At 44.7% G+C, this 12,323-nt stretch overlaps 1 protein-coding gene across 1 annotated transcript in view; it reads right to left on the bottom strand.

Moving 5' to 3' along the window:
• LOC102084347 (ankyrin repeat and MYND domain-containing protein 1) overlaps positions 1-12,323 on the bottom strand; it is a 34,707-nt gene that overhangs the window by 18,545 nt on the left and 3,839 nt on the right. The window contains 5 exon segments of the mRNA XM_065036249.1: positions 1,042-1,206; positions 2,379-2,595; positions 3,606-4,042; positions 6,973-7,119; positions 7,213-12,044. Of these exon segments, the coding sequence (XP_064892321.1) occupies positions 1,042-1,206; positions 2,379-2,595; positions 3,606-4,042; positions 6,973-7,119; positions 7,213-7,335 (1,089 nt within the window). The 5' untranslated portion in view covers positions 7,336-12,044.

The following is a 12,323-nucleotide window of genomic DNA, read 5'->3' as shown; positions in this document are numbered from 1 at the left end:
ATGGAATTTTGTTAACAACTGGTAGGGAAATCATTTAGAAATAAATTGTAACTAAGTTCTCGTAACTTAGTTATTCTTGTAACTTAGTAATTGTAACTAAGGTTGGTTTTTGTTTGTTTGTTTGTTTAAAAAACCCTCTTAAAATAATGGAATATTTTTCTTCTTCAGTTTCCATGGTGTCTAAAACGCGTTTAGAACAGTTAAAAGATTCTTCCAGTATACTGAATGCTGAAATGCTGAAATAAAACAAGACAGATTTTCAACCTGCATTAGTTTGCACAAGAATCTGGAACTAGGATTACGAAGCAGATGTTTCCAAATCCAGATGCGTATTCAAAGTGAAAGTGACGTACGTTTACCTTGTGGAATTTCAGAGACTGTGACGGACACAAACCAATGCAGGAAGATCCTCTCTCTACTCCCAGTTACCTCATATTACCAACAACGTGAGAGGCAATAGCTCCACATTGATTTTCGGTGTACTTTGGAGCACCTCCATCTCCCTTTCACATAAAAGCCTCGCAACTTTAGCAATGGGTGACCAACTGAACACGCTCCTGGAACTCAAACAGCAACTTCAGAGCAATCAAGGATGATTTGGTACTTAATTTCCAACAAGTTTCTTCAAGGCATGGGCCACAATCTGTCCAGCCTCATGTGACAGTCTCAGCAGTTCCGTTCCATTTCTAGACTCCACCAAAACATTTCAGAGACCACACAGTTCCTGCCCAGACCCATTTTTTATCAGTGTTCACATGCTGCTTGATGATTTCTGATACTCTTGCTTTAATTTTCTTTCCCATTCCCAGGTCTGTACTACAAAATGTTTATCTTGCTCCTGTACAGGAAATTCAGAGCCTGGTCCTTTGAGCTGGAAGTCAGCAGGGAGAGTACAGATTATTCTGCATCCTCAGAGTGCAACATATACAAAAATTCTGACTTTTACTAGGGAGTATACACAGTAAATTTAAAAAGCAAGTTTACGGTTTACAGGAAACAATATATTATGATTCTGTCATTTTAGATTATAAGTAAATGAACCTTGTAGCTGTGCAAGTTCCTCTCAGCGATATTACCCTTAAAAGACTCTTCTGGATAAAAAAGAATAAAGCACATGGAGAGAGCAGATAATCCTTCATCACTGCACTTATTCACATCAGCTCCACTATCAAGAAGAAGATTGACAATGTCATTGTGGCAGTGAACCTGCAGAGGGGAAAAACATATTGCGCATATAAGCAGACATTTCCAGCTTTTGACATGGAAAGAGTTGACAACACAGTTTTAAAGTGGTGATGCTCTACGCTGGTTAGCTAATTCCAATTTATATTTCCCACAAAATAGAAACACAATACTGAACCATGTCTTACAGGGCTCAAAACATGCATTTTTCAGCTGGATTTCACAGGAATTCAGTGCAGATTCATGCACAAAAAGAGACCAATGTGACTGAGATGGCTACAGAAGGTATTTTCTTTTGGATAGCTTTTCTTATCAAAGAATCTGTTAATGTTAAGCTTTTACTCAGCTTCAATCAGTATCCTCGTGTGTGAGAAGAGGCAGCTCAATCTTTTTTAACCCTTATGCACTCTGGATTTTTGTGTCGCTATGATTAACCCAGCACCCTCGCTCTGCTGGTTCTCTTTGCTATGGAGCAGTAATCTGACAGAATTTGTTCACCAAAGCCCCCTACGTACAAGCAGTTTCAAGGGCCAAATGGAGTCTGAATAGTAAACCTACATCGGAGCCTTAAGGCAAACTCTGGAGTTACAGACTTTGTTGGGGTTTGTGCTGATTTTACACTCTTACATTAAATGTTGTGTAACCGTGTAATTGAAGCAAACAGGCAAACAGACTGAGATGGCTACAGGAGAAAATCAGTGCTCTAAACTAGCATCTAGGTTTTGCTGGCCAGCTACAATGAATGCTGAGTACTGAGGCAGCAGAAAAGGGTGTGAAGGAAAAGGGGAGTTGGGCAGAAATGGAATCCATGCACGCAGTTTCTGGCCACTGCCACTTTCCAGCAAAACCAAAACAATTCTGTCTGACTCTGATGTCGACTAGAAGAAAACAATAATAAAGGCCCAGTCACATCTGAGAACACAGGTCTAGTCCGCTGCATAATCATAACCTGAAATTAAACCTGACACTTGAAATAATCTCTAATATTTACTGAACAGTTTCTTTTAGGTTATTTATTTACTTCGAGGTTTGGCAGGATACCAGTCATTACAGATACTACTCATGCCACATCGCTTTTCTGGTTTTCCTGTTTACTGAACAATGCTTTCATACTATATAATGAAAGGACAAAAATTTAACCCAGCCTACCATACCAGGAGTTTTCTCATAGTGTGGTAAAGAGTCAAGAGTCTTACAGCAGCAGCAGCAAGTGCTGTGTATCCGTGTTTGTCAGCGATGTCTGGGTGAACAAGCCCGTTCCTCAGAATCGCACAGACCCCTTCATAGTCTCCTCTTGCCGCCTTCTTAATTAGTTGCTCTGAGGCGAGTTCCTTGGGGCCTGGAGGCCCGTAAGTACCGCGGACCCCACTGAGAATGAGGTTGACATTTGAAGTGAACTCCACTTGACAGCACCTCGAAAGGAGAAAAACATATGGCACGTTTAAGCAGCCAGGTACTCTCAGACCACTACAGAAGCTAAAGAAAAAACAGATCAAGAATAAAATATGTCGGTTAGCAAGATGGGAAAATAAAGCCAGCTATAATTTTAAGAACTATTTCAGACAGTGTAAGTTGCTTACATCAATGGCAGAAAGGCAAACCAGTGTCTGGGAGGCTGGAAGCAGCACAGAGGTGTTGGCTACACAGCAATTAACGCATTGCCCGGCCATCAGACACCTACTAAAATGACAAAATTTAACTACCACGTGTTTCTATGAACCAATTTATCATGCACGCTCATGACATCTGTTTATGATCTAGTTTACATCATCTGCTTTAAATATGACTATAAAATATGTCTATGTAGCTTGTGTTCCTATCAAAAAAGCGAACGAGGAAATACTCTGTGGGCCCAAAGAGCAGCTCCACATACAAGGACTAAGCTACACAAAAACTGCCGTGCAGCTGGCACTTCTACAGGCTGTAGATTTGCTGCAGTCTGTTTTGCATGGCCTTGAAGGAGAACAAGAGTCAAGACAACCAAAAAAGGTATCATTGGCCATATTTTCAGAGCTTTTGACAATCTGGTACTATGTTTCTCCATATTTCTACCTCTACGCAAGACACTCCACCCTCAGAATAGGGAAGGTCAGAAAGGCCCCTCCAGCCCTCACCTCCCAACTCCTCTCAAAACTGGACTTCCAAAAACTCTGACATGCTAATGAGTAATGAGACTATTTTTATAGGTATAACCAGGATAAAGCTGATGTTTAACTTAAAGGCATAACATTGGTGAACTGAGAGATTAATATGTTGCTTTTTACTTTTTAAAAAAATCCTTATTGGCAACTTGTAAATGTAAAACCATAAAAAACAATCTGGAGTGCAGCTTTTATCCTGCAACGTAAATTTAAAAATAATGAACATCCATAGACAAAAATTTCTAAAAACCCATACATAATAAAAAAATCATCAATAGTTACCTGTGCTTATAAACATGCACTTGCATCCTAACCAGTAGAGGGGTCACATTTGCAACAGGCCAAGGGTCTTCCTCAGGCAGCTTTGGGGTGTTCCGAAAATATCGAGCATCACACTCTTCCAAGAAGGAGTGAGTCAAAGTGAGATGATCTGTGTTACGAGAATATGCAAAGACTCCTTCAGGAAAAATATCCTTATCATCAAAAGGGAGATGTTTATAGCTACGGAGAAACAGGTCTTCCTCAACTGAAATATGCTTCTTTTCAGAATTGTCATCAATGTATCTGTGGTGTGCTGGATAATCCAAGAGAGAAAAATGACCAGGTACTTCAGTACATAGTTTAATTAAATGATCCCTGAGCCACAAGCCAACGTCCTGACAGCCATCGGGATAGCTCTCAATCCCCGGTCCAAATCGCTCATCGGATTTGTACAGCCCCTTAAGAAACAAGTACACTCATTAGTATCAATCAGAGATCAAACAGTTTGTGCAGTTAAAGCCTGGTTTCTATTTAATCTGGCTGGTTCTGGCCTTACTGGTCCAATTCCTACTGAGAGCACCAACAGCTGAAGCCAAACTGAACAGCAAACCCTTCACATTCACTTTGGTCCATTTAATAGCAAACAAGAACAGTGGAAGGCCCTGAACTTAACTGCAGTGGGATGTAATGCTTAGATGAAACTTCCTGATGGTTTCAGGGCACAAGGAAGATTTTATTTTATTATTGGACCAGTTTTAGATTTGTGCTGGGTCAGATGGGATAGAGTTAATCTTCACAGGAAGCTGGAGGGGGCACAGCCAGGACACTGGACCCAAAGTAGCCAAAGGGCTATTCAACACCACAGGACATCGTGCTCAGTGCGGAGCGGGGGAGCTGGCAGGGAGCTCATTGCTCGGCCACTGTTCTGGGCTGGGGCAGTTTTTGTGCTCCAGGATGGGCAGTGCAGCACAACTGTGTTCGGTCTGAGGCTGGTGACAAATCTCTGTTGTTCTGGGACAGGGTCGGGTTCAGCAAATGCGCGTTCAAGCACAAGCTGCAGTCAGTTCATGATCGCTGCCAGAGGGATCACTACTCGGAGACAGACTGTGCACCAGTGCTGCCATGTGGTAAGCAACTACATTGTGTATCCCTCCTTTTGTATATTCTTTCATTGTTGTGATTGTTATTGTTTATCTTTTCCCTTTTGCTTTCTGTTAAACTGGTTTTATGCCAACCCACAAGTTTTGCCTCTGTTTCCCGATTCTCTTCCCCATCCCCTGGGGCAGGGGGAGGGATGAGCCACCAGCACATGGTTTTAGTTGCTGGCTGGGCTAAACCATGGCAGATCATTGAGCCATGCTGCGGCCAGGGCAGATTTTTAGTTAGATTTTCTTGCCTAACAAAACAAACACGTCTGACAAACAACTGCACAAACACAGATTCTGGAAATGATAGTTATTTCTTTTCTTACAATGGTAACAATATTTAGGGTATCTATAGTGTTGCAAACATGACATGCCAACAGAAGAGTCTCAGTATCAAATAAAGCTCTATAGGACAGGAGATTGGGTCTTCCTACAAGGGTATCTAGTTCGGTAGGTAAGGCATGAGCATTACCAAATCTAAGCTGGCTCATGCATATCTGGATCACACATTTGATTCAATACAGGTCCACAAGGAGCTATCACAACCTCAAACCAGCTATTTGAAGCAAAAATTAGCAACTTCACATTGAGCTGTTTAGCTACAAAGGAGAAGGAGAAAAGCACAACCACTGGCAAGAATAAAATTCTGAGCATGATTATGATCTGGACCTTCTCTATTTTTCCCCTAGCTTTAGATTATACATCATATACTCAAATTAAAGCTCTCCTAAATCCATAATTAGTGCCACGTTATCAGCGTTCAGCAAGAATGTTACGTTCTTGTAGATCACCTCCTCAATGCAAAGACTCTTACGTTGTTTCTTTGTATACTCTCTGAATTGCAGAGGTACCCAGGGATCGGTAGGAAGGGGTGGGCAGTGTGCCCCTGTGCTTGGGACTTTTCAAATATACCTTCTAAGGAAACAAAGAAGGACTGCAAGCTCTTAGAAAATAACATTTCTGGCTTCTACAAGCAACATCAGGTCTCAACATGACATAAAACAGACAACTAGCTACCCAGACACTTCAGATTTCTGTCTATCTCCACAGTTTCTTTAATAAATTAAATATTCTTCCAGTTTCATATTGCTGGCATCCTAACATGACTCTTGAGAGTACTGTCTAACTAATAAGCTCTTCATCAAAGATGAAGAATAAATACTTGAATCTTATACATCCGATACCAGGAGAAACTTTTCCAGGCATCATATTTTTCGTTCTGGACAGATGGTGTCACAGCATAGAGCTGGAAGGAGGATCCAGGGCATTCCAGGCCTGTTGGTCTGAGCTCGGTGCTGGGGAAGGTCGTGGAACAGATCATCTCGAGTCCCATCCCGAGGCACACACAGCACAACCCAGCGATCAGGCCCAGCCAGCATGGGTTTGTGAAAGGCAGGTCCTGCTTGACTAACACGATCTCCTTCCATGGTAAGATGACTTCCCTAGTGGATGAAGGAAAGGCTGTGGATGTTGTCTACCTAGATTTTAGTGAAGATTTTACACCATTTCCTTGCTGCTCATGGCTTGGATGCACGCAGTGTTTGCTGGGTAAAAACCTGTCTGGATTACCGGGCCCAAAGGGTTGTGGTAAATGGAGTCTAATCCAGTTGGCACACGGTTACAAGCGGTGTCCCCAAGACTCAGTATCGGGGCCACTTCTGTTTAATACCTGAGGTGAGATGTTATCACTCTCTACATCGACCTTAAAAGAGGTTGTAACGAGGTGGGTGTCAGTCTCTTTTCTCTAGAAACGAACGACGGAACAAGAGGAAACAGCCCAAGCTGCGCCAGGGGAGGTTGAGGTTGGATGTGGGGAACAATTTCTTCCCCAAAGGGCTGTGGGGCCTTGGAACAGGCTGCCCAGGGCAGTGCTGGAGTCACCAGCCCTGGAGGGCTTCAAAAGGTGTGTAGATGTGGTTCTCAGGGACATGGTTTAGTGGTGGCAATGTCAAGTTTACAGTTGGACTTGATGATCTTAGGGGCTTTTTCTAACCTAAATGATTCTATAATACTATGATAATCTCCTGCCATATTTCCCCATGCAAAAGTTGAGTACAGCAGAAACTAAGCCTTTGTGAATAGCACCCTAACTCACTGGAAATTAAAGTACAAGAGTTTTACTCTAAAGAACCAAAACACCATGGGAGCTGCTTGAAAAACACCCACACTCACATTCTCCTGTACCTACGCTGACTTTGAAAGGCAAGGAAATCACAGTATTAGCACAGCATTTTTCCAGTTACCTGAAATTTTCTGCCATCGTTCCATTCCAGGGTCCCATAGCCTTCTACATGGCCAAGATAAAGACCTCCTGTGAATTTTGAACCATCTGGCCAGTAGCAACTTCCCTTCCCATGGCGGTGACCCATAAACAGCTGTCCCACGTATCTCTGTAATCCACAAAAGAACATGATGGTGGTAACAGCAACAGAGGGCGGCACCGGAGCGGGAGGGACGAGGCTCAGCCCCCGGAGCAGCGTTACCTCGCGGGGCTCCGGCCCCCGAGACAGGCCCTGCCCGGGGTAGGGGCCGCAGCCGCCCGCCCTCGCCGCCTCTCCGCCCTCAGCCGCCGGCTGGCTGGACACTCTGCCGGCGCCCACCGCCATGGCAGCCCCGCGGGCGCTGCTCGGGGCCCGGCCGGCGGGACGCGAGGCCCCGTTGCCATGGGCAGCCCGGCGCCCCGCCCGCAGCGGGGCGGGGAGTGCGGCCCCGGGGAGGGCACAGGCTGCCCCGCCGGCCCGCCCCGCACTGCCCCGTTGAACCGCGTCCAGCCCGCTGCTCCCGGGCGCTCCGGTTCCCAGCGCCGCGGGCGGCGGAGGCCGCTCCCACGAGCGGGACCCCCGGGCGGGCGGCGGCTGCACCCGTGCGGCCGGGACAGCGAGGCGGCTCCCGAGCCCGGGCCCGCCCCGCCGCTCCGCCGCTGCTCGTGACGCGCGGAAACAACTTGGCAACCTTTACATTCATGAAACTTGAAACTTTACAACCGGCAAGCTTATGAAGCAACTGTGTTTATTTCCACCATTCATGCGCACCTTCTAACAATAAGAGGTGCGTTTAAAGACAGTACGGTGGTACATATTCATAGTAACCCCAGGAACGCCTATACATATTCATAACCTTTCCCCGAGAAGGTGGTTTCATTAAAATCATTTCCATAGTCTCCTCCCTGGCCCTCTGCTGCGCCTGCCCGGTGCCACCTGGGGCTCCTGAGAAGGGTCTTTGGGGTCTTTGGATGAAGCTCCTTCAGCTTCGTCACAATGAACTTTTTACCTTTGGCTCATTATGCTGAATTAGCTGGAACCCAAACTGCCAAGTCAGTTGAAACCAGATTGGTGTCCCCCCTTTTGCTGAAAATCTTCGTTATCTCGTCTCCTCAAGGATACAGCTGGGTTCTGCAAGACTTCTTATCTTTGCATTCAACGAGGCTCTGTTTTTTCTTATCATAATTGGTTACATAAAGCTCTAAACTAGGCACTCATTATGTGGTTAACCCTTAAAGTATTAGTTCGTTAGTTCCCTCTATCCCTCGCACCCGCTGCCAGCTCCTGTGGCAGGTGCTCAGCCGGCGCTTGTCCCTCTGCTCTGCCCTTCCTGCAGTGCTCCTGGCCACCCTGCTCAACCTCATCCATCGTACCAAACCCAACAACTTTTCTAACTGATTGATGAACCACAAGCCTCCAGCGTTGTGGGAATACGCGGAGTCAATGTCGGCCTGAGTCCCCGGGCAGCCGGCCCAGCATTCTCCTCCACGCTGGGGCTCAGCCCCGGCCCACCATTGGGTGTCATGGGTTGTCTTTGTAAAAAAACCCTCCAAAGTGCCAAATTTTCCACCATTAGGAAAACAACTAGTGAGTTTAAGCCTCCCTTTTCTATGAAAGCACAGTCAATCTAAAGTCAATTCATGGTAAAACAAATGGGAGCTTTTCCCTTTAATCTCCACTGCTTTTTTTTTTTTTTTAATTGTTTATGAGAAACCTACAGTCCCTGGTTTAACTTCCATAATCCCACAATGTCAGAATTAGATGGAAATCTGAAAGCAACAGACCGCACGTGTGGCACCACAGGGTGTGGAAGATGCCGAAGAGCAACTGCTTGGTTCTGATGTTTACAGGTGGAAACGCACTCGCTCCTCACCTGCTATTGAGCATATCCTATGGTGTGAATTTTACATCCGGCAGTGCTCGAACATTCCTTCAAGAAACACAGACTAGTTTCAGTTGTAAGTTGTACTGGAAGGTACATTATTATTAGAATGAAATTAGGGATCATTTATTGTTGAAAGAAAAGGAAGACTGGAAGAGACCTGCTGGAATTTCATCTTCTTTCTTTTTTTACTACATTGTGAAAGCAGTTAGATCTTCTGCACTATTATTCCTTTTAAAAAAGCAATATTCTCACTCTTTAGAGAGAACTACAAGCAGCTTTCATATCCATTTCCTCTTGTGTTAACATCTCTTCCCATCTTGCCTGGTGAAGCTACTACACACTGTTCTGGGTGAGGTCCTCTTCTAGTGCTGAAACTAGAAGTGAACAGTCCCACACTTGATCCTCAAGGGAGTTCACTAATCACCTGTGGCTGGCTACACAGAACCCCTTTGAACACTGGTATTCGTTAATTTGATTTACTCAGTTCCTCACCCCTCCCCGTATCCATCACTTATAGCATTTGTAAAAATGTCCACTTTAAACAGAAGAAATAGTTTTTTCTGTTGCCCTGCACCAAATCTTTGATGAGTTCCAGAGAGATGAGAGACATTGCACCTTGCTTTTCCAGGCAACTATTTACCCTGTCAAAAACAGATACTGGCTTGGCACAAACTCCCGTGATAAATCAAAGTCATATTTGTCACATTTTCAAAATACTCCTCATACACAGAGAAGATCAGGACCCTTACAAAATGCAGCCAGTGCCTGTCCTGTTGGAATCAGACCAGTGGACGGAGCAGTGACGGCTGAATGTGAGGGACAGAAGGATCCCACGAGGAAAACCAAGAATCTGCCTGTCAAGGGTCCCCTTTGCCAGGGCGGCAGCAAGTGCAACCAGTGGAAGTAACCTGATAGTTTCAGAGGGGGGAGACCGAGACCAAACCCTGTCCTTCTAAGGTAAGCTTTAAAACTTACTCCTGGTACTTCTAGGATCAACACACCGTACAAATATGACAATTCATTGCTGTAGTAACCTTTTTTTTTTTACAAATTCTGTTACATAAAATGTGTAAAAGAGTTGACACTTTCATCACAAAATACCTGAGGGATTTCAAAGTGATGTGTCAAACCACATTAATAGTTTGCATTTTTATTTATATCACCATTCTAGAAAACCTCCTGGGCGCCCAAATTATTCAGCCAACAGCCTGAATTACATGATTGGTTTACTTTAATTGTTTTGTAACACACTTGTGTTCAGTTTTGGGCCCCTCGCTATAGGAAAGACATTGAGGTGTGGAGGGAGTTCAGTGAAGGGAACGGAGCTGGTGAGGGGCTGGAGCACAAGTGTGATGGGAGCGGCTGAGGGACCTGGGGGGTTCAGCTGGAGAACAGGAGCTGAGGGGAGACCTTCTGATCTCTGAACTGCCTGAAAGGAGCTTGGAGCCAGGGGGGGTCGGGCTCGGCTCCCAAGTAGTAAGTGATGGGATGAAAGAAAACGGCCTCAAGTTGCACCACGGAAGGTTCAGATTGTGTTATATATGAGGAAAAATTTCTTCCTGGAAAGGGCTGTGGGGCATTGGAACAGGCTGCCCAGGGCAGTGCTGGAGTCACCATCCCTGGAGGTGTTTAAAAGGCATTTAGATGAGGTTTGCATGGATATGGTTTCATGCTAGATGTAGGTTATGATTTGACTCGATGATCTTAAGGATCTCTTCCAACCAAAATTATTCTATGATTCTATGATCTGGGGAAGATGGGCAGAGGGCTTTAAAGAAGACTTTTACCTCACTTGCTGAGCCCATTTGCCAGTCTCATCAGAAAAAGTGCAAGGAAATTTCCCCGTCTCCCCACTATTTTGTTAATAAAGTGGTACCTGGCCAGCAAGATCTCATGCCCTTCCCTCCCCTCATCATCTCTATGAAGTGCCTCATCTCCCAGTCTAGATGGCTTCTGTCTGCCAGTCACAAGCTGGACTTTTGAGCCTGGAGCGAATGAAAGCTAAATCTTACTGATACTCCCAAACTCCGACAAAAGATGCTTCACTGTCATTCCTGTTCTGAGCTGCAGCTCCTACAGAGCACCTATCTTTTCCAGTGAGAGGTCTTGTACCATGTTATTAAGGATGCTGCCTTACACTTTTCAAGACTACCTAGAGTGATTAATTTATCTTTTGGTTTTTGGTTTGTTTTGGGTTTTTTTTGTGGTTTTGTTGTTGTTTTGTTACTCTTGCTGCTGTAGACCACCTCTTTTGGTCATTTCTGAGCATTGTAGTAGAACCAGAGAGTTGGAGAATGTCTGGTTAAGTTTATGTTTCTCCCACCAGCCCCCAGGGTGAGGAATTCAGTAGGGCTGTTGCTAAACAACAGCAGCTTCCATAATAAAAAGTAGAAGGAAAACAAACCATTCCAAAACATACTGCATGCAATAAAAGCTGTCCTCAGAGTACTTCTTTACAATCTGGGGAGGAAATATGTCTTGCAGTTACCCTGAAAGTGAATACTTTGGGAATTTACGTCAGTATAAACCAATAAAATTCGTGATAGTGAGCAGTTCTGGAAATAATTTGGTCTTCTTCTTATTCCTGCAAGGGTGAGCATCTCTTTCTACAGAGCAATAGTGAGCCATGTTGTAATATAAATTAGTTTCTTCTTTCCTGGAAGATGGACACATTTGAACACTATGTGACATTTTCTACACTCTCTGGTAGTTATTTTGGAATAACAATAACTGAATTGCATAGAAAGCTCCAGCAATGAGCTCAGAACATTCTTGTAGTGGATGAGGCCTGCGTGGGAAGAGCAGAAGGCCCTTTTAGAGGCTATCCTGAGCATGCATTACATTAAGAATATTATCTGAACAAGTTTCTTCTTAAGAAATGTTCACAGCTATTACTAATAATGACCTCTTTCCTGCTGAATGAAACTACGATTGTATTGGCTATCAGAACAGCCCATATGCTAAGGAAGGCGACTGCTGTCCTTACCTCTGATCCCTGAAAATGCTGAGGGGTGCAGGTCGCACCCTTCTGGGAAGTTTCAAACAGAAGCAGCTTGTTCCTGAGGAGCCCTTCTTGATGTCCTAGTTGTTCAAGGGCTTCTTCAGGTACATCAGCAGCAAAAGGAAGATTAGGGAAAATGTAGGTCCGCTGCTGAATGAGGTGGGTGCCCTGGTGGTGGAAGATACAGAGATGGTGAAGTTACCACATGCTTTCTTTGCTTCTCTCTTTAGTGCTAAGACCAACCCTCCGGAATCCCAGACCTGGAGTTGAGAGAGGAAGTCTGGAGAAAGGGAGACTTGCCCTTGGTTGAGGAGAATCTGTTCAGAGGTCATTTAGGCAAACTGGGTATCCACAAATCCATGGACCCTGATGGGATGCAGCCACAAGTGCTGAGAGATCTGGCAGATGTGATTGCTGAGCCGCTCTCCATCATCTTTGAAAGGTCAT

Source organism: Columba livia, chromosome 19 (assembly GCF_036013475.1).
Source record: "Columba livia isolate bColLiv1 breed racing homer chromosome 19, bColLiv1.pat.W.v2, whole genome shotgun sequence".
Lineage (NCBI taxonomy): Eukaryota > Metazoa > Chordata > Aves > Columbiformes > Columbidae > Columba > Columba livia.
Note: the sequence above shows the minus strand (reverse complement) of the source record. Positions and strands in the feature narration are given on the sequence as shown.